At 40.7% G+C, this 21,589-nt stretch overlaps 1 protein-coding gene across 5 annotated transcripts in view; it reads left to right on the top strand.

Moving 5' to 3' along the window:
* The window catches only part of atp8a1 (ATPase phospholipid transporting 8A1), a 98,591-nt gene that overhangs the window by 4,244 nt on the left and 72,758 nt on the right, over window positions 1-21,589 (top strand). For all 5 annotated transcript variants that reach the window (XM_041047934.1, XM_041047935.1, XM_041047931.1 and 2 more), the window contains exons 2-4: window positions 11,623-11,737; window positions 17,783-17,882; window positions 19,844-19,942. In XM_041047934.1, the coding sequence (XP_040903868.1) occupies window positions 11,623-11,737; window positions 17,783-17,882; window positions 19,844-19,942 (314 nt within the window). The remainder of the gene's footprint in view (window positions 1-11,622; window positions 11,738-17,782; window positions 17,883-19,843; window positions 19,943-21,589) is intronic.

Raw genomic sequence — 21,589 nt, 5'->3', positions numbered from 1 at the left:
CCCCTGTAGCATTTCAATAAAACCAGCTAAGCCTCAGTCTGTCTGAATAGTGGTAACAGCATGGGGAGGGAGACTGGAGGGGGATAGACTGCTCCCTTCTGAAGGGATCGAGGGCTGCCCATGTGCCTGGCGGATCACTGGCTGATAATAATGTGGCACAAAAGCCCAACACGCCACTAAATCCCCTGTCTGGGGCGGCTGGTGTGTCATATCAAGTCCCCTTGGGCCTCTCTACTCTATGTGCTGGCATGGGACATCTCCTCTGCTCTATTTTCCACTTCGTGTTCTTCCTCCATCTCTAACCTGCAGCCAGTCTAATATGTGTTTTCTTCAGACACTCAATTTCCCTCACCTCAATGATTCTCCTCTGTCTGCGAGGCAAAGTCAATGTGGCAGGTCACTGTGATGAGGGGGAGATGTGAAATGTGGATGTGTCCACATAGAGACAGTAGCAAAGACATAGCTTCTACAGTCCCTCTGATGACGTTTGATCATGCATGTCATTACATTGACCTGAGCCAAGGAGGACCCATGAGCTGATGAGTGAGAACTTTGCAGACAGTGTCATGAGGATAGCCCATTGACAGGAAGTTGCATCTGCCTCTTTAGGACTGCAACTAACAATTCTCTTCATTTTCAGTGAATTAGTTGATTATGTTTTTGGAAGAAATGAATAACAGTAGGGCGTCGTCAATATGCGTCCAGCCAGGAACCCTTGTTGGATGCCATTCCCCATCTTTTTGTCTATAAATGTGAAAGCATGTTCATTACAAGATCCTATAGCTATCCGGCAGTCCAAACCTCAAAGATATCTAGCTACCTAGCTTCTGCACAGAGCCTATAATGTTGTAAAATATAGTAGCTCTGTGGTTCTTTTGTTGTCAATAATATAGGCAAATATAGACAAATAAGCTTAGGAAAGACCAGAATAACGGTGTTGCTGCTTTTACAATCAGGGAAAAAACACAAACACACAGTATTGACATAAGCAGAATGTCACACCATCTGGTCACATTTTACAGCACTGATATCATATCAGTGTCTCTGTCAGGTATTTTATTGTAATATCTTGGCTATTTTGAATAAGTTTACAAAAATATTTTAAGACTGTGAAAAGAAACTTGAGACTTAATTGTGCAGCCCTGAACTCACATACTATAATGTCTTAATGTCCTGAGTGGTTCAAAACATCATTGCTGAGTCCTTGAACTATTCATTCTCTAGAATTGATTAGATCCTTTGATCTGCAGGTCAAATGAAGATCCTCAGCAACATTCCTCCAATCGATCTTTATTTATGAGCCACTGAAAAGCTGAGTTACAAATAAGTGCTCATAAGGAGATAAATCCTCCATACACCTCAACTTAGCCATCGGCTCCTAAGATGTATAGTAACTCAGTTCTCACATCCTGTTCCTAAACATTAAGTAATTCATAGAAGCAGCATTAGATACTGAGAAAAAAAAACCTCAAACTGGATCCGCCTTCATTTTTTTTTTGCTGGTGAGTGGAAATCTTGTTTCTGGCTTGGTTTTGGTTGTCTATGTGATGCGCACATGTAGGAACAGCAGGAAAATGCAGCAAGCATGCACGTGCCAGGAGACAGTCAATGTGATTGTGTCACAGTGGGATGACAAGGTCAGATGGAGGGGTGTCGGCAGGCGCTCCACAGGAAGGCAACACCATCACTGGTTGAGAAGATCAAACTCTTGCTGCCCTTGACCTCCAAGATCTCGAGCATTTTATGACCCTGTTCTTGTCTAAACTTTATGTCCAACTGGGCCACAGTGCTGCTTCCACAGACAGATGGTTAGGTCTAAAACATACATGCAATACAAGAGTATTTACTGTGTTATAGCACTGTGCAGCCATATCAAGATGATCTGATTTTGAATCTATTGCAGATGAGCAAGCAGGTAACATCATGGTGTCGATGTCTTTACATCCTACTGAAAATCTGTCTGGTCATCCTATGAAGTCTGAGATAAATGGGTCATATTCTTTAGATGGTTGTACTAACAAAACCATAATGCCTTTGATCAGTGCCTGCACTCTTGCAATACAAGCAGCAGCATAATTGATCTTGCTATTAATAGATGGTCTGAGCACATTAATGTTGTTCAAGACTGAGGCCTGAATCAATAATAGGCAAGGATGGCATCCTCATTATTATTCTCTCTATAGAGATAAAAGGATGTGTGTGTGTGTTGTGCACATGCGTCACTTTGTTGTTCTGGGTGATGGAGGTGCCAGTTTTGCCTGTTACGCTAACACATCAAACATGTCAGATCAGGTCAGTAAACATCACTGAAACACTGGGATGGATTAAATTGTCATTGCTCAGCCATTTGGATATTACAGCTATTTTTAGACAACATGTGATAGAAATTAGTGTGGCTGTTCTTACTATGTTTTTGCATCCTGAACTTTAAATTTAAATATTTGTCTTTATCAGGAAATATCAGAATACTGAGTTTCATCAGATGATTTCTTAAAAAAAATACAGCTTCATATTGCACACTCATGCAAAAGTAGGACTACGTTAAAATTAGCAACACTGATTGAATGTAGATATGTTTGACAGCCAGCAGAACAAATCTCCCTTCATCTCAGCAAGTAGCAGAAAGGCTTGGGCAGGATTTGGTCAGCCTCTCCTCATCTATATCTTAAACAAAATACTAAACCACCCCGGTTGTTAAGGTACATCCAAGTTTAGGTCAGGAAAAAACTACATGGTTAAGGTTAAATGCTTCAGCTGTAATGGTTAAAGAAAATCAACACTGATTAGGAGAGAAGAGGCAAAGTCTTTATGTCCAGGGAGAAAGTTAAACTCTCCCCACCCCTCAATCTCCACATGCGTACTTTTCACTTTAACAATAAGAATGTCACCCGATATTCTGGTCTGGCAGTAAACACAAACACGTCTCCCCTCTGAATAAACAGCCAATGATATCATTTATCTTCAGAATAGTCTCAAGGTAAACCTGTCAGACAGGAAACGACGTCCCAGTTATCACAACCAGTCCATCTGGCCTGACAACAGTGACACAACAAAAAACTTGTGACAAACCATTATGGCCTGTAGTTTATATAGTTGAAAAATGAGATGAGAAACTGTGCAACATGAAGCAGTTACCAAAAATCTGAAATATTGACTTACACAAGGCAGGGCAATTATCTAAATGCTCAACATTTAAGTTTAGTAAAGGCTTTGAAAAAGTTCTGAAGATTAATAACATTGGGTCTTAGAGTCGTCCAGTGGTTGCAGTACATTTGTATCCTGCAAGTACAGGACGAGGAAAGGCCCAGGTGAAGAATGAGGTGCAGCAGCTCAAAAAAGATCTTAACATTTGTCAGGATGCAAAAAGAACTTGGGACCACTATAGTTTTGAATGATTATTTAGTCTACTACATGTGAGAAAATAGAGTAAAATCTTGTTTACCTCTGTCCAAGAGGTATGAAATTTGGTAATGTCGCTCTGTTGGTTGGTCCAGACTGAAATATTTCAATAACTATTAGATTGACTGCCATGAAGTTTTGTACGGACGTTCATGGTCCTAAATGGATAAAACCCTCTGACTTTGGTGATACTGTAACCTTTCATCTGTTTCCTTGTCGATATATATATATATATATATATATATATATATATATAGACCTCAAGCAAAGTAAGCTAGTGATATGTTATGTTATATGTTATCCCTAGTGGTGTCGTCCCTTGGTGCCGTGCTAGCTCTAACACTGGAAACTGGTGTATTATTTTTTTAGTTTTGATGAAGACGGGTCACACTAGCTCGAGGTCAGGTACAACAGACACAACACTATGACTGAATGACTGGCATTCACAGAGTTACACACCATATGCCCTTCCCTTTTACCATTCATAAAATTGCACACAGTGGAAAGGTCGCTGTCCCTGCAGATCCCTTGCTAAGCTAAGCCAGGCCAGTCCTGTGATGTCACAGCAAGCTCCAGCTGCCTGTGTTGTCCCTGGACTGTCCTCCGTCCCACTGTAGCCTGCCTGAGCCAATGGGGAGCCAGACAGAGCCAAGTAGGGAGGGGGATTAATTCTTCAGCTGCCCTGTTGTTGTTGTGAGTGCTGGTTACAGCACTGTGATCTGATAAGCGACTTATGGATGTTACTGTTGCTTAGATTGAGGCTCTATCTATATCCCCCTCCAGCTCTTGGACCCCCCCCCCCCCCCCCCCCCTCCATTCACAAATGGTAGGAGATATGGGGAACTTTCATCTCTGGGACTTTGATTCCCATGAATAGACTGTGGCTGCTCTACTTAAATATTTATCTGGCATAAATGAATCATGTACATATCTTTCTTTGGTAGTGATGAGCAGATATAAATGACACATTAGGCTCAGTGGGTTGTGAGGCTGAGAGATCCCAAAGCCCAGGGATTTGGAACTAATTTGACCCTGATGACTATGGTGGATAGCCTGGGGTTATCTATCATACAATGTGCAGACTGACAATACTGGACTCCATATCACATGTCACCTTTGTGTCTTACTTGTTATTAGGTACGTGTTACATGGTGATCTATGTGTGTGAAGCATTTCTACAGGAGTCAAGTTACTCATTTCTCTGCATTTTCTGTTTTCAGCAAAATATTTGATGCAGTTTTTCTTCACAAGCCTCTCGCCTATAGTTTGGCTGCCATTCATTTGTTCGTGTTAGATCAATGTCAGTAGCCCCAAGCTGCCTGCCCCCACCCACCCCGGTATTATTGAATGAATCGTGAGGCAGCTTAGCTCTGGCCAGGTCTGGTGCCTCCTCATCAACACTGACCAGCTTACAACTCTCACAGGCTCATTAGTGCTTGTTCGTTATCTCAGCTGGACTTTGCCTGGAGACCTATTTCTGGAAGAACAAAAAGCCTTTCTACATTTTGATTTGCCTCTAGATGGATTTTATACCCCCTGGGACTGACTGATGGGCCTTTCTGAAGAATCCTAGGGCTTAGTCATGGAGCCAATTGAATCATCACCGTGTAATCGTGGACATAGTAGGTGCTGACCGAAAGAAGTTGTAAATTCAGCCAGTATTAGACATGATATCTTTTATGGGTTGTTATAAAAACCTTTATTTGAGGTCACATTAGTTGCCAGAATAAGATGCTGTTGCTAAAAATAATTCAACCACAATAACTATTTTCAGTTGATCCTCTTATTTTAAAACAAGGATTAGTGCTGTTTCTGTGGTGATAGGGAGCCAGTATACCAAACGTATTTTTGGGATGTATGTTAAAGTATTGCTCAGCTATGTATGGCTGATATTTAACCCCGAGTGTCATGCGCTGGGTAATATGGCTGAATATTAGGTCATTATTGTTCCTGTCATTGCTGCTAATAGATGAGTTTGATCTTGCTTGCATTGACAGTCATGGCAGCAATAATTTTCTACCCCCACCACCTCTGACTGACCTGAGCCAATACATTACTGGTTATCATAGATCTGCAGAGGATGGGTTTATTGTTAATCAGTTTTATCTATGATCATTATATCATATGAGAAATTAGGAACAATAAGTTATTGCTTGAAATTCTAGCGCAATTGTGATTTCTCTTTGTGTTAAGTTTGAAAGATTAGTTGTTTTTGTATAAGGTAAACTTTATTGCAATCATGATTTTTAGCAATTATTAAGAGACCATGCTGGCCATGTGGAGACTTACAAAATTTAGCACTGATGATAGGGAAAATACAAGTTGTAGTCTGATTGACATATATACACACATACAGAGGTGTTACACAGTGGATTTACCATGCCAAGGGTTTACTTTGTCTCTGTAACTTGTAACATTTAACAAGGGATAAAGAGACAGACCGGGGAAGACCGGCATGCCTTCGCCAATGCCAAGCCATGCTGGGCCCAGTTTTTTCCACTGGGCACCCTCTCCAGAATATGTGTCCCCTTGTGACTATTGTTCCACTCGTCTCTCTGTTGGCTGACACAAGCAATAATCCTGACATCTGGCCTCCATCCAAACTCATTACGACACTTGGTGGCATTGATCCTTCCCCGAGAGGCTTCCCCTCCAGAGCTGTGTGCTTCTGCTCTCTACTCCTACTGAGCTTTATTTGGCTCTTTGTTACTCTTTCCTCTCGTCTCTTTCCATGCCTCTTACATTGTTTATATACAGCCAGTTAGGATGGGTAATATGGTGGGTCCATTAATAGATGAAAGATGTTGTTATGAAGCCTAATGTAACACAGATTAAGAATTATATTCACAGTGAGTATCCGCCCAGTTTCCCATTTTTGTTCTCTTTATTGATGTCAGGGTAGTTGAGCCGTGACACGCCTGCAGTTAATGAAATTAGTGCAGAGAAAATGCACAGTGTCCACCAGGGAATATTAAGAGCAGTTCCCACTGAGACATCTGTGGCTGTGCCTGAGTACATCCTCCACACAGTGTGTTAGAAACTACGGAAGGGAACTGGATGTGAGGGGAGGGAGATCCGTTAATTGCTTCTGTAGGGGAAGCTGGGAAAGGCTATTCTGATGATGGAACCTCCTGTACCTCTCACCCACAGCCACTTGGACTGCAGTGTTGGCCTGTCAGGGTTGGCCTTGTGTGCTACTTTTAAATTTGGCTACAGGTACAGGAGGTTGCACATGCTTGTCAGCCTTGTTTCCATTGTTACTTTTGTTTCGTACCTTAAAGGCGCTGATATGAGCTGTTACTTTAAGATGATTGAGGGCTTTTTTCATCCTGTTCAACTGAAACTGTGGGACTGATGGGCCAGGATGTTAGATTGGTGTTTCTCGAGCAACTCCTGAAGCCCAGCTGACCACTTTCTGCCTCTAACTGTACTTTTGCTTTTCTAATCCAATTAAAGTGTTCAGTATGTACCCTTTAATTGGATCAGGTGTGTGAGAATAGTACAGTAGCTGTAGCTAAGACCTGGAGATCAGGTAGCTCTTTAAAACTTGAAAAGCACAGCCAGCTATAGGAGCTGGGCTAACCTGCCTAGCATTTTCTAGCTTTTCCTGAGCTGTGTCTGAAATTAATATTATGAATCATCAACATTTCATGCCGCCATTGCCAGGTCTACTCAAATAACTGTGTTATGCACATCTGCCAAGGGAAATCATTGGAATGTGGGATTTTTTAGCAAAAGGTGTGTACATGCTAGGAAGACCTATTTTTTTTTTTTTTTTTTTAATTTAATTTTTTTTGTTGGGGGGGCACTGTACAGTGTTCACACTCGGCCACTGAGATAAATGCAGTGCTCAGACACAGCCGAAGTGAAACTCACATTTGAATGCTTTCTAATTAAGTGGTCAGTATATGCCAAGATGCAAACTGCTATTTGAGTGTACAGTGTTAGACCAATAACAAATGTAGAAAAAGGACAGCATTGTTGATAATGCTCTGGCATCAACACCTTTGTTTGGAACCCTACCAACATATTGTGTCAAAAATACAGAGCATTTGCATGTCACTTTCAGCTTTGCAGACAGTACATACAAAGGAGGTAGTGCCAGAGGACTAAGTTAAGCAGTAGCAGTACTAGCTGCAACTGGTGCATTGCAGCACCTGGCCTACCCCAGCACACAGGCTCCTGCTGCGAGGGCTCATTCAGAGCACAGAGACACAACATCAATCACAGCTGCTCAGCCTGCTCCTCTGGCCTGCTGTTTCACACAGGCCTTATGCTGCAGCCACCAGCTATGCCGGGCCCCGGTTTTCATTTGTCATTGTAGACACTAATTCCTTGATTACCCAAGCTTCATAAAGATTTAGTTTTTCTGACTAACTTTATTTGCTGGCCTTGTCCCTTGGTGCGCAAGGGTACATCTCTCATTGGCATATGATCAGTTATTACTGACATTTAACTGAACAGTGTGGAAGCGTGAGTAACACTTAAATACTGGCCATGTACAGTATTAGTACTGTACTAATATTAAGATGAGAATCAAACTCAAAACTGAGATTATGATTTTCTCTCATGATTATTGGAGAAATCTTTTTTGGGGGGTTGGTGGTGGGGGGGGGGGGGGGTACCTTTATTAGACACTGCAACTAAAAAGACATAAAAAATGTGATTACAGTTGTATCCACAGTCATGTGAATCTCTCCTCATCCAGTCCAGACTCAGTGAAGCAGCATGCCTTTGAGCCAATGTCCTTTTCCTCACCTTTACTTGGTGCTGTTACTCATCCCAAACACCTGTCCTCCCACTGTTACCAGGTGAGCTCTTGGCTGAAAATTCTGGTTAAATTTTGGATGGAAGAGGCTAGGCCTACTGACAGACAAAGAGGATGAAAGTTACCTCTTCGCAAGTAGGGACCTCTACCATCAAGGTGATGTTGGATCAGTGGGTCAGCTCTTCATAGACAACCCTTTTTCACACTCTACAGAATCACTAGATGACCACGCACATCATGACTGGTACTTTACCTAAATGGTACATGTGATAATAACAGGCATCGTGGAAGGTTTCTCTACTTAAGCACTAGTCCCCACTCTTTAATCTCCTGTAGCTTCCTGGATCCATGCACCCTTTTGCTGCCACACTAATCCAATAAACCACCTATGCTGACATGACGTATTGCATAACAGGCCTGGGATAGCCAACCCATGTTGTCCCCACAGACCAAATGACCACAGGGGGCGAATTAATTTTAGCCTTAGAGCACATGCTAAGGAGAGAAACTGTCAGGAGAAGGAATGTTTGGCAGGCTGTCCTCAGTAATACTGTATACTACTGAAACTAGTGTCTGTGAAAGGTGCTATATAAATAAACTTTGCTTGCTTGAATTATCTAATATATAGTAAAATAAATATAGTGACAATACAGGCCACATTAGTAATGCAATAATGAATGCATTCACAGTACATATACAGTTAGACAAAAATGTGAAAAAAACAACCAAACTTTTTAGTTTGTTAAATTTAAAATGTATTGAGTTGCATTGACATTAATTCTCAGGGATGATTAACATAGAAATGTGTTAAGTTTCTAGCAGGTGGACTTGGCATGCGCTTCTGCTGTATACAGAATCATATGAATCAGTTCAATTAGCCTCTTGACAGTATTACCTTTTGTCATACAGTATATCCTTAGTATTAAAAAGAACTGAACGACTGAACCAGGCAAACTTGGTGTTGTTTGAAGGCCTCATTAAAGCCTTAAATAAAATAGGTTCCTCCAAAATTTCATGCCCCTAGCTTCTTCCTTGATGGAGTATTTGCATGGCCAGACACACATACACACACAACACACTCTCCAATTATAGTAGTAGGATAACAAGAGCTGTAATTTAAGATCCTAGGTTTGTGTAACATGAGTTAGAAAGTGCTACGAGTAAGGTGAGAATAAGAGGCAGGAAAAAAAGAGCAGAGAAAGTGGGTAGTGTGACTTTGAAGACTGAGCCAGCCTTCTACTTTGTTCCTCTTGACTTGACATGACAAGAAAGAAATACTGTAGGCAGGGGGACAGGGTGCAGCTTGCAATAGGGGCATATCCGGTGGGGCTCTGGTTACAGTACCCCATGACACTGCGTTTTTGTTTGTTGTTGATGTTTCAAGCAGCTAACTTCCCTCTCTCCCCCTCTCTCTGTGCCTCAGAGTGGCCCTTCTTTCCATTTTTAAACTCCAGGGTTTATCTGTAGTTGTGGAAGCTGTGCTATGCCTGCCCTTACCTCATAACCCCTAACTCCACTACTGCATTCTAGGGCAGGCCAACCAGCACCCACTGGATCACATGCTTGCAATCTGAGAGTCTAGGAATACTGTTGACTTAAGAGTTTTACAGTAGTGCTCTCTTGGCAGTGTGGAGGGCACTAATCTAGACATATCAATTAAAACACGAGGACAGGGAAATGTGAACCTCAGGAACCTCGATTTTAATCATTTCTCATCTTACAATCTAGAATGATCCCTGCCTCTGTAGGTGTGTCATATATTTCAGTTTAAAATGGTACATCGGTTTGGTAGAACATTTGTTTTCTAGCTTGTCCACCTTCACATAAGTTCAGGAGAAGTAACTTGAACTGTTGTAAATACAGATTGCCAGGACTGAACCTGGCTTTCAGTTAGTGACTAACGATTATTTTCAACATTGAGTTAATTGTTTGGTCTATGAAGTGTCTCAAAATACTGAAGAATCACAACTGGCACAACTTTGCAGAACCTGAGGTGATGTCTCTAAATGCCTTTTTTTGTCTTCTTTGGTTTATGAATACTTGAAATGATATTTCTTTTTAAATTCAGCTATCACAACAAGTAGTAGTTTGTGCCATTTATCTGTGTATTTTTAGGGATAAATAAATGAGGACAGCTTTCCATGGCAGTGGCATAAGGAGGATACTGTCATTACACTGTGAGCTTTAACCCCGTACATCCACTGGATTACAAATGACCAGTCCTTGTACATCTTTGCAAGTCACTCTGTTCAAAAGAGAGGCTCTTTGGTGTTGTTTCCTATTTGCCATCCTGTACTGCAGTGAGCAGCTTCAAGCTACAGCAGAGGCTTGAAATATTCTCGCATCATCCCAAGACATCCTTTTTACATGATGCAGCACCTGTCTCCAGCCTGGAAAGCATTCATGCTACCTGGAGTAACAGAGCTGGAGAGGGCATCCCTCTGATGTTGTGGGCTTTTGCCTAAAGAGGTAAAGTAAGAGGCAGGAATGCCTCATCGGTAAATAAAAAGGTTTTTGTGTGGTTGTTAAAGAAGAAGGGAAAAATGTGTTACATGCTTGCGACCCACGTACAAACCTGATTCGATGTGTGGATTTAGCAAACACAGCACCATCCTACTTTGTTGAACTCGGTGGGAGCAGAGCAGTGCCTCGCTTTTCCACCTCTGGAAGAGCGAGGCACTAAAGACGAGGTTGAATGGTGGCTTCTGCCAATTAAACATGTTTGCATCTAGAAGTCAGAGTAAAGTGGCATTATAAATTAAGTAAGGAATAATTTCTGTACTCCATTCTTGTATGCATCAAAAAAATGGGTATGAGGATTAGTTTTTAGGCTATGTTCCTGTATTTTATATCAACCTCACCAACAGTGCTGAGAATAATTCAAAAATACCGCTAGATCAGGGTATTTTTAGTATTTTAGTAATTTGACACCACAGCTGATCTACACAGATAAGTTCTATCTGCTGTTGCCAGCAGGATGTCACTCTAGACAGGAAATTCCTGGCTTTAATCACGTCACATTTCCAGCAACAAGTAGTCCTGGAACGTTCTGAGGGGCAATGTGACGTGAGCTTTTAAATATTGTCAGTGTTCGGACAACAGACATTTACTGAACACTATAAGTGTGTGAAAATTGCCGTCTTTCCGTTGACCAGGGTTTGTTTTGTCATGGTAACACAGCTGTATTCATACACATTAACCAAGAAAGAACAAGAGAATATTATTAATGTATTTGAAAATAAAAATTTAGATCCTTGTATAATATACTGTATGTCTAAGGCCTTCAAAGGTCAACTGTATTCTCTATAGTTTTAACAGTTTTTCTTTTTTTTTTTTTACTTGTTACATTTTGACATGCAGGAAGTCCAACATGTCAAAACACCTTTTCATTGTATTTTCCTTTGTTCTCAGGCTGACATTGTTCCTTATAGAATGTCTTTTCTCCCATTCTGCAGGATATGAAAAGACAGAGGACACATCAGAAAAGACATCCTTAGCTGACCAAGAAGATGCCCGACTGATATACCTCAACCAGCCGCAGTTCACCAAGTTTTGCAGCAATCGAGTCAGGTAAGGGAAATTTTGTATTTATGGAAATCAGGGAAATGTTTATGTACTGAATGAACCAGTGGAAAATTTGTAAATTAAAATGTTTTGATTAAGAGCTGCAGTATGTGGTTATAATCACGATATTGTTTATTGAGAGCTAGTTGCATTAAGTTAATATCAAGGACCTTCCTGCATATCATAATTCCTGGGGTGGCACAGTGTGCTTGGCTGTGTAACCAACAGGAAAATGTTGGTGCGAGCCCTGGTGTTGGCAAGATCCCTGCATCAGGGAGCTATAACCTCTTTTTGGGCCTAGCATTACCACTGCCTGGGTGGTATTTCTATTGAAGTGACTCAGTGAACCATGTGAACTTAGAGAAATGTAAAGCATTGTAGTGCTGTTGAGATGCTTAAAGTTGTCTTTAATCATCACCAGTCTGGTTAGGTTGATGCAAAACTTTACTGTTTACTGTAAGTGAAATAATTTTTGTAAACTTGAAAAACTGGGGTGCAGTTAACTCTCACGTGTCAACATGGTCTGCATTTGATTTGCAGCTTGGGTAGTAAAGTTTGTGTGGCCCAGAAATAGGTTCACTAGATCAGCCTTAGAGTACCACCCAAGCAGTGGTAAAGCTAGACCCTAAAGGTTTTAGATTTGTGGTGGTCTACGTGGTGTGGGTGTGTGCATTTCACGAGTAACTCCTTCAAAGTGAAATGCACAGCTGATTGTTGTCCTCTTTGCCTCTTACATGTGCATTGAGCTGGACTTTGTGCTGCTCATTTCCTTTTTTGTGTGCTGGGAAACAAAACTCAATCCACTATAAATGCAGCCTCAGTGGTGACTATGGATGGAATTACACAAAGGACTGTTACACTACATCCACATACCTCCAGATTTTAAGGTTACATGGACAAACACAATATTTCTCCTGACTAAGCTGTGGAAGCAGCTAACTTGAAACAGTCTTGCCATAAGAAGAAAAACAGAATATGTCCTCTGTGAGAATATTGTAGAATATGAAGACAACATATACTGCAGAGGTTTACTGTATAGCTGATGAGTATAAACTTAGTATAAGGCTTAAACTCCAGTCACAAAGGGTGACTGGAGTTTATTACATTTCCAGTGGAACTATGGAAGGCACAGATTCTTTTCCCATGCCACTTTAAATTAAATTTCATTTCAGCTGCTTGAAAACAAATCACACTCAGAGTTGTATTCTCTGAAGGATTTTGCTGCTGGTGTGAACGGCTGCTATTTTAAGCTTGGTAATGGCAACCCAGAAGCCATCAGTTCTTTTTTATGGTGACCTGCAGCATAACGTGCCACTTTGCCTTTAACCCCACATTAACCTTCAGAGTCACAAGCAAAACAGTTGAATTAAAGCATGCTTTGACTGTGAAGCTGCTACTTAAATGTCAGCCTGGGGTGAATTTGCTGATAGCGAGAAATCTTAAAATTTCATTTCATCAAAGTCAGTTTTAAGTGATTTTTTTAACATATGTTGTGGAACCAGCAATTTTCCAACAAATGTCTTGAAGAGAAAAACTAAATTAAAATCCTTTCTGAACTCTGCCCTTCTCTGGTGTGACTACAAAACAGTAAGTATGTAGCACACTGATCTGTTGTGATATATTTTACCTTTAAAAATAAACCTTAATTCAACAGTCTTAGGAAGACATGCCCCATAGTTAAACAGTGTAACAGTATCTTGCAGTGGTTTTGATGTGAGTATTCACTGCTGTTATGCAGTAGAGAAGGCTGCTCCACAGGTACCGCCATGACAGCACCTTTAGCTGTATGATATATGATAAGTACCTGCAAGATTTGTATCACCAGCGGTGCATTCGGCCTTCAGGTCTTCCAGCCTGGCCTCTGTGTCCTGTTGTTCCTCTTGGCGGAGTGCAGTGCTTTTAGCATTAAAGGTCAGGGTTTTTGTGTCAGGCCATCCTCTGTCAAGGAATATTATTGTGAGCATTCTTGCTGCATGAGCAGCTTGAGATATGCATGTGCTTACACAGACACAGCATTAAACTGAACAGGAATAACAAATGAAAAAAGCCTGTGAATGCAAGTGTGCTTTATGGCTGTTTGTTAAGTCAGCTTCATGTACTGACGTGACAAATAACAGATGCGGGCAGCTAATAAAATTGCAGAATCTCTTACTTCAGTTTGTTTCCTGAAATTACTCAACTGTAAGAAAACGGTGGCTTATTCTCCATTATTTTAGGTCTCCTTTTGCTGTATGGCTAGTTAGTTTGTTAGGTGAAGCTAATGTGATGTCTACCTATCATTTTTTGAGTTTTACTTTTAGTTTGGTCATTAATTATTAACAGATCCTGATCAATGAACTTTTGCAGTCAAGACTTAGCATTATTAGCTGTTTGGAGTACCAGATGGTTGATGGTTGCATCAGAGAAGTTTAAGTAATATGGCCTTTGCTGTTAAAGGGCACCACTGCCTTAAAAAAAACAAAACAAAACAAAAACACATGTATTACATTTTTGTGACCTTACCGGAGGCAGTTATTAATTCTGTAGGTGTCCTGTACCCACTGAAAAATAAAGTGAAATGTCACATTAGTCCCATGCAGCTGAATCTCATGTTGTTAATATGGCAAACACAAAATAAGGCTGCTAAAATTATCAAGAATAAATATTTTTTGTGGACTTTGTGGACTCACTGATCTGAATATTGCTACTTGTGTGTGACAATAGCTGTTCAGTGAATACTTGCTGGAGGGGTGTGTGTTAGCAGGGATGTCCCAGTTTAATCACATTCAGATTCATTGGCCTTTGATTTGACTAACATGCGATCTGATGCCAATATTGTACATAATAATAAGTTTTAATAATGTGTAAATCTGGAATAATGGAATTAAGGAAATAAATGTTTGAATGCTTGCAGCACAGTTTTTAAAATTGCAGCAGGCACAGGGAGCTGGATACCAGCTTGCATTTTAATGCCTTTTCAAGCAGCATTTATTTCAGACTCACCAATTTTGGATCTGCATCCATGTCTTTCTAAATGATTTTAGCTGTGATGTATGCAGCTTGTAGATGCTTTGGCTTCCTTTTTGTCCTTTTAGTTTTTGAATTTAAATGTGTCCAAACATTTGCCTCAGGCCTTTAAAGCACAGCCTTTGGGCTGCTCTAAAGATCTAATTTGTTCAAGAGGATTGGTTGCTGTCTCAAAGTGACCTGTGGAGACACTAACAGGAGCAGGGTCTGTGATAAATGGTGAATCTAATTGTACGAGCAGACACAGGTTTCTTTCATTCTCCCTCTGCAGCATCAAAACCTGCAAAACATGTCACTGTTCACACATGTGACGCCTGCCTCATCACAAGCGGACAACATGGTTGTACTCTTATGTTTATTCAGCTGTGCTGTTTGCTGACAGATCTGGTTGTAATATAAGGGGATTCATTGCTGAGATGCTGACAACTTATCCTGTGGTAAACAGGAGTGTCTATACAAACCTTTGTACTGGTGTGTAACCCTGAAATGCTTATTCAGCATGGAAAACAGGAAAACAAGGGGCAATTGAGAAATGCATTGACACAGACAAACATGGACACAAACACATAATGACCCACATGCACATTCACTACACAAAAATTTGTCTGGGTAGAGCATTTTAATTTGTGTGATTCACCTAACCACATCAACTACACATTTCACTAAGTGGTAGTTAAACTTCTTCCTCAACTTACAGGGTGGCTTTTTAAAATCGGATTTGAGCTTCTCATTCCAATGCCATAATTAAATACTAAACTGTGCACATGGCACACACCACATACTAAAATTTAGCAACAGTTTACCAGTTGAGTGCAATAATATGCGCAATGCGTATGACCTCTGCAATGTTACAGTTATAGATACAGACACATACAGGACGAATGGCTTTGGATGATTTGATTCTCTCTTTAATGGTTTAATGTGAGTTTTGCAAGTCATGGTGCAGCACGCATTACCTCGAAGGTCTCTCTCATGTGGCTTTGGGTGTTTCACTGTTTAGAAAAGATATAGGATATGGTGTGAGTGGGTGTGGCTGAAAGATGAGGACTACTCAACAAATAACAAATGTTCGGTTAACATTTGTTTAACTTCCACAAACCTAGTTTTAACTTACAAGATAAACCAAAATAAACATTTATAATAATATACTGTAATTTAATTTTCTTCTGTGGTAAAAAAAATGTTGATGGATAGTGTCAAAAGTTCTTCTGGTCAGTGCTGCATGGCTATGATCAGGACAACTGTGAGCAAGTGGAGGAAGTGCTGCTCTCATATCGTCTTGATCCTCAGGGCACGGCCAGGAAATAAAATGTAAGATCCATAATCATCCATTAAGGAGAGTGTTAAATGAACTCTTTATCTTGCCCTGCCCCTACAGAAGATGTTCTACAGTGTACAAGAGTAACTAGAGAGTAGGACATGGCATCCTTTGCAGTTCTACCCCCATGAGTTTAGAGAGAAAGATGGAGTGAAGAAAATTAAGTGATAAGAAGGATGACCTTAAAGACAAGATGACAAATGTACTGAAAGAGAGGAATGATAAAGCCAGGGCTTTTAGGCTAACCTGCATGGAAGCTTCCCAACCACTATTTCTTTGTGTCTCAAGGGATAGACTGAAGCAGTAACTATGCATTAGCACTACCAGGGTTTAATACCCAGCGGGGTCACCCTTTATAAATGTGAAGGTACTCATGGTATTATTATGGGCTTTGGATGATGCATGGAAAAGTATTTCACAACAAGTAGTAGGCTGCTGTATGTAAATGGTGACTACCATTTACATACAGCCGAACATAAAATGATCTGTTATTAGAACGTAAAGTAAAAAGAAATAAAATAAACAGAATCGACCAGGTCTCTGTCCTGTCAGTTAATGTTCAATCATAACAACATAATCACCAGTTGAGTTTTGTTTGTGATTAAAACAACTTGAAATTACGATCAGGAAATTTAACCTGTGGTTAAATTTAAGACAGGCCCACAGATTATGATTTTTTTTTCTTGTCACTGAAATAAGTAGGCTAGACTAAAGACTAGACTTTGTTGAATGAAACAAAGCTGGTCCATTCTTGATCCTTGCTCTGACAGGGCTCTTCGTAAAGCTGCTCTGTGAGGCTGGTATTACATTGTACTGCTGTCAGAACAACGCCTTGCTCTTTCTCACTTGTTTTCACTGTGTCCCAGGCAGCTCCACTGTACCAGGCAGCCATGATGACATTTTTTTTTAATTAATTAAGTCATTTCAATGATAGCCCTCTTTTCCACAACTTTACATTGTTCTTGTGTACGTGCTATAAGTGATAAATGCTGAAAACGTTCTTGTCAAAAAAGATTCAGTCTAACAGGAATAAAACAGTGATATTACTTCTGTTAACCTCCATATGCTTTGCTCCCTGTAGAAGAGTTGGAGGCTATACTCTCTGATATTCTACTTGTATATGTGTGACAGCTTTTGTGTGCGCGAGTAAGCAGAGCACTGCCAGCGGCTTGGCATACATCATGGCATATATCTTCTACCAAAGTGGCTGTTCTGACTGGCCCTTTAACACAGCTGTAAATCAGACTGCTGGAGGTCTGATTGTGGGACTGTTGAGGGCCTCAGTATACCACCATCACCACCTACCCCCCATCCCACCCAACTCCACTGCAGCACAGGCAACATAGCTCACGTCTGCCAGGAGCTCTTTATATCCCCTCTGCCTGCTCCCTTCTTCCTCCTAATTATTCTTTATGATCATTGTGTCCACTGGTCTCTGCTGTTCATCAGCCTCACACATAAACACAGATAGACCCTTGTCTGCAACGAAAAGGACCTAGTAGAATAAATGGGCTGGGGGCAAAGAGATGGTTATTTTAGATATATTTGAATTGCTGGGTTAACCAATTACAGTATGTGAACCGGGTGATTTTCAGATTCGTTTTTGAGTGCATTTTTAATATCGGTGTCTGACTTTGATAACTAACTATTTTGTTTCTCCCTTTTGTCCTTCTCTCTTCCTTCCTCCTCCACTCATTGCCTTGTTTGCTGCTTGATCCGGACCTCAGCACAGCCAAATATAATGTCCTCACCTTCCTCCCCCGGTTCCTGTACTCACAGTTCAGGAGGGCAGCCAATGCCTTCTTTCTCTTCATTGCACTCTTGCAGGTAAGATGGGGAGTGTTGCTGAGTTAAATACGGAAATAACTGTCAAACTACCGATTTAATATGACCTAGACACCATTTCCAAAGGTCATATCTGTAATTTCATATGCACAGAGACCAGCTCAGTCACAAACACACACACAGACATAGCACTTTATATATCCCGATAATGAATAATACATGTAATACTATGTGTGCCTCCTTTAAAAGGAAACTAGATTTGCCTGCAAGCTCAATGCCTTATACTACATATTACATGCACAGGAAATGTATGGGGTGCTGTGGATGGCTGTAATTTTATCCATTACTATACCCGTACCACTGCAGTGCAGTAAAGAAACCACATTGGACTTTGGCAACACATACAAATTATCTAAGTGATTCAGAGCCACAAGTAGAATATGAATATGGTTTACATGAAAATCTTTAGCAATAAATTTGAGTTTCAGAGTCCAACTGATTATTGGCTCTTTTTGATTACTGCCCAGCATCAACCAAAGATCTCAGCACTAGTAGTACAGTGGTTTTCCTGAAAAGGTCAACATTAATCCCCTTTAAGAACACGTAAAGCCTCAACCACCAATCATTACTGCATGATTCAAAGGAGCCCAAATCCATGTCTCAGGTGTTCAAGGCTTAGCAGAAAAATTTAAATAATGGTGAGGAGGAAGACTGCGTAGGACTCAGATTCTGTCTTTACCTATATTCTTTCTCACAGACGACCCCATGTTAATGAGAACTCTGAGGATGGGAAAGTGTCATGGCCCTCAGAAGAGGCACCCAATAGCACGACTCAGGAGTGAAATCTAACAGTAAAGAGTCTCTACTTAGAAAAAGACAAGGATACAAAAATCCAAGCAGGCAAACACAGTACAAAGGGTCGGGCTGAAGAAAAATCCAAAAAACACAAGCAGAATGAACAACAGGAAGGCAAAGGATAGAGCTAAGGCACATGGCACAAAGACAGTCTGGCAGAGAACAAGTGGAAATGGACCTGTGTGTACAGTATATACTAGGGAGCTAATGAGGGAATGGGGAACAGGTGACAAGATGAGTGGGAAGGAGAAGCAAGTCAGGTGATGTTCTGGCTGGAATGGCAGGTAGGTGGGAGTGGCAGGCTCTGAAATGACAGCAGAATTAGAACATGTGTGCACAAACAACTGGAGTGAATGAATGAAGAGATGAATGATCAGACTGAAACTAAAAACCGTGACAGGAGAGGGCTCTATCCAGTGACCTTGAAGTAGCTGCTTTGAAAAGCAGCCAGTGTGAATCTTCATTACCTGCCCTGTCAATTTTGCGACCTTGAATAAAACAGCTATGCAGATGAGGAGGAGATCTATTTCGTTCAAGCTTCCTTCAAGCAGTATAACAGTGACTGTCTCCTGTGGCCCTGGCTTAGCTTTAATTACGCTGGTATTTGACTGTTAATTTAAAATGGATAAAGTAAAATAAAAATAGTTCAGTGGTAAGGAGAGCATTATAATAGTATTGAGAAAGTTGTTGGTGCTGAATGCCACCTTTAATATTGGAGCTTGCATTTATTTTTTTAATTTAGTCTGTCAAATGCTGTTTACTGTACAAAATTTGAAATAGTAATGGTGATTCAAAGGTCTGGAACCAGGCTAGTAAATCTAAGCCGTTTGACACTATTGATGAGACTTACAACTGTGTGTCTGTTTATTTGTCTAAAGTATTCATAATTCTCAATCTAAAACCATTTGAAACTCGCAAATGAGCTAACAAGACTATACATTTACAGGTAATTCAGGTCAAAACAGTGTGTAACATAGTCATCCTTTCAGTGGGTGCAAATGTATTTGGCAGCATAAGTCGGTTTGAGACTGTGTTCACCTTATTTTGAGCCATGAAACTACCTGAAAATTATTAAGTTGCCATCTGCAATATTCGTATTTTCTGAAGAAAACAATCTGTTTACTTAATTTTCCATCATTCCATTTCAGCAAATTCCAGATGTGTCTCCCACTGGTCGCTGGACCACACTGGTGCCACTGCTCTTCATCCTGGTGGTGGCTGCTGTCAAGGAGGTCATTGAGGATCTGGTGAGATAGATTTCAAATAATATTTGATACAAGTCTTGGTGATTTTTTTCCATAAAGAGATCATTTTAAAAACACGCTTTTTACTTGTTTATTTGACATACAGTGTTCGCTTAAAAGTGATATTACGTGAGAGCCTTCATCTGGCCCAGGAAAACGTAATTTAGACATGCACACATCAGCAAGACCCTGATTTAAAAAACTGGGCAGTCAGCAGGTATTAAAAGGCAATCAACAAACTTTTGAAAGCCCAGTTTGCAATTGGTTTAAAATTTAAATCTTAGCTTTCACATCACGGTCCTCAATTAATACAGACCACATATACAGGTTTTATTCTTAATTTGGTTCCTATGTTGTAGTGCAAATATAAATTTTCACCAGTAGTATAGTCTGCCACCAATCAAGTAGCTGCAGTTAACACCTATCAAGGGAAATTTGCCTCCATGAAGGTCATGAACTTCAGAAACTAAAATTAAATGCCTTGGGAACTATTTTATTTGTAAAGTAGGTGACTTATACTCTCTTCAGCCGACATAGATTAACTTGAAGAGGCTGTCCCGCTGCAGAGAGTGTGGGCTTTTGTTTTGTCTCTTCCTGTACAGTGTGTCCTCTGACTGCTGAACTGTTCCCTGTGGAGCAAAGAGGAGGCAGTGATGGTTATATGACCACAGCAGGATACTCCCCAACATATAGACACACCATCAGACATAGACGCGCATACACACAGACTGATTTCAGAGGTCACAGCTGTGCCTGCTGCACCCGGAGTACTCACTCAGTCAATTAACCTAGATGCTGGATGCTCATGTACAAAGGCAGTTAGTTCTAACAAAACAAAACAACTGTCTGCCCTTGAGCAAGTCTGAGCTGTTACACAGATGCTTGAAAACAGACTAAGCAATTTAGTAAGTAAGATTTCAGCATTATTTTTGCTCTGATTAAATCTTTTATTGTATGAATTGCTGTTTGCAGGGAAGTTAAAGGGTTCAAAATGTGTTTACTCTTAGTCCACAAGTAATCCACTCAAGTCCATCTGAACTAAGTGAGGGAATGTTGCATTCTACTGTATTGCAGTGACCCTGCAATGCGATCCTCTATGCAGGTCCCAGTGGACAGTTACTCTATACTATTAGCTTCTATCTCGTGCTGAAGGGACCAGCACAGCACTTTTACTCCCAGCCTGTTGTGAAAAACATGGGAACGGAGTGGTGATGACTCTGTCTTTATTGCTGAAGGTCACCTGCACACATGTCTGTTCCCTGTACTGTGCTGTCCCTCACAAGTTGACCTGACAGGGCCACATCGACCCCTAACTTCATGAATCATGCACTATGGACACACAGTGTACAGCATGTATCTTACCTTGTTGCTGGCTGTCTCTGCTGCAGCACACTGGCTGTTTGTTCTGAGTATCTCTGCTGTCTTTCAGCTTAAAATGTTACAATCTGAAATTCAATACTATGAATCACAAGCTGCAGTGCATTTCAGAATACTGTATCATGCTCTTTTACACAGTAATGCTGTATCTTGACATTCAGTTCGTTGAACTGAAACAGAAACAGCAGTTGAAAGACTAAAGAAAATTTTGTCATTGCCCTTGTGTGGTTAAACCTCGTTGCTCACTGCTCACTGTCTCATTAGGTTTACATT

Source organism: Toxotes jaculatrix, chromosome 10 (assembly GCF_017976425.1).
Source record: "Toxotes jaculatrix isolate fToxJac2 chromosome 10, fToxJac2.pri, whole genome shotgun sequence".
Taxonomy (NCBI): domain Eukaryota; kingdom Metazoa; phylum Chordata; class Actinopteri; family Toxotidae; genus Toxotes; species Toxotes jaculatrix.
Note: the sequence above shows the minus strand (reverse complement) of the source record. Positions and strands in the feature narration are given on the sequence as shown.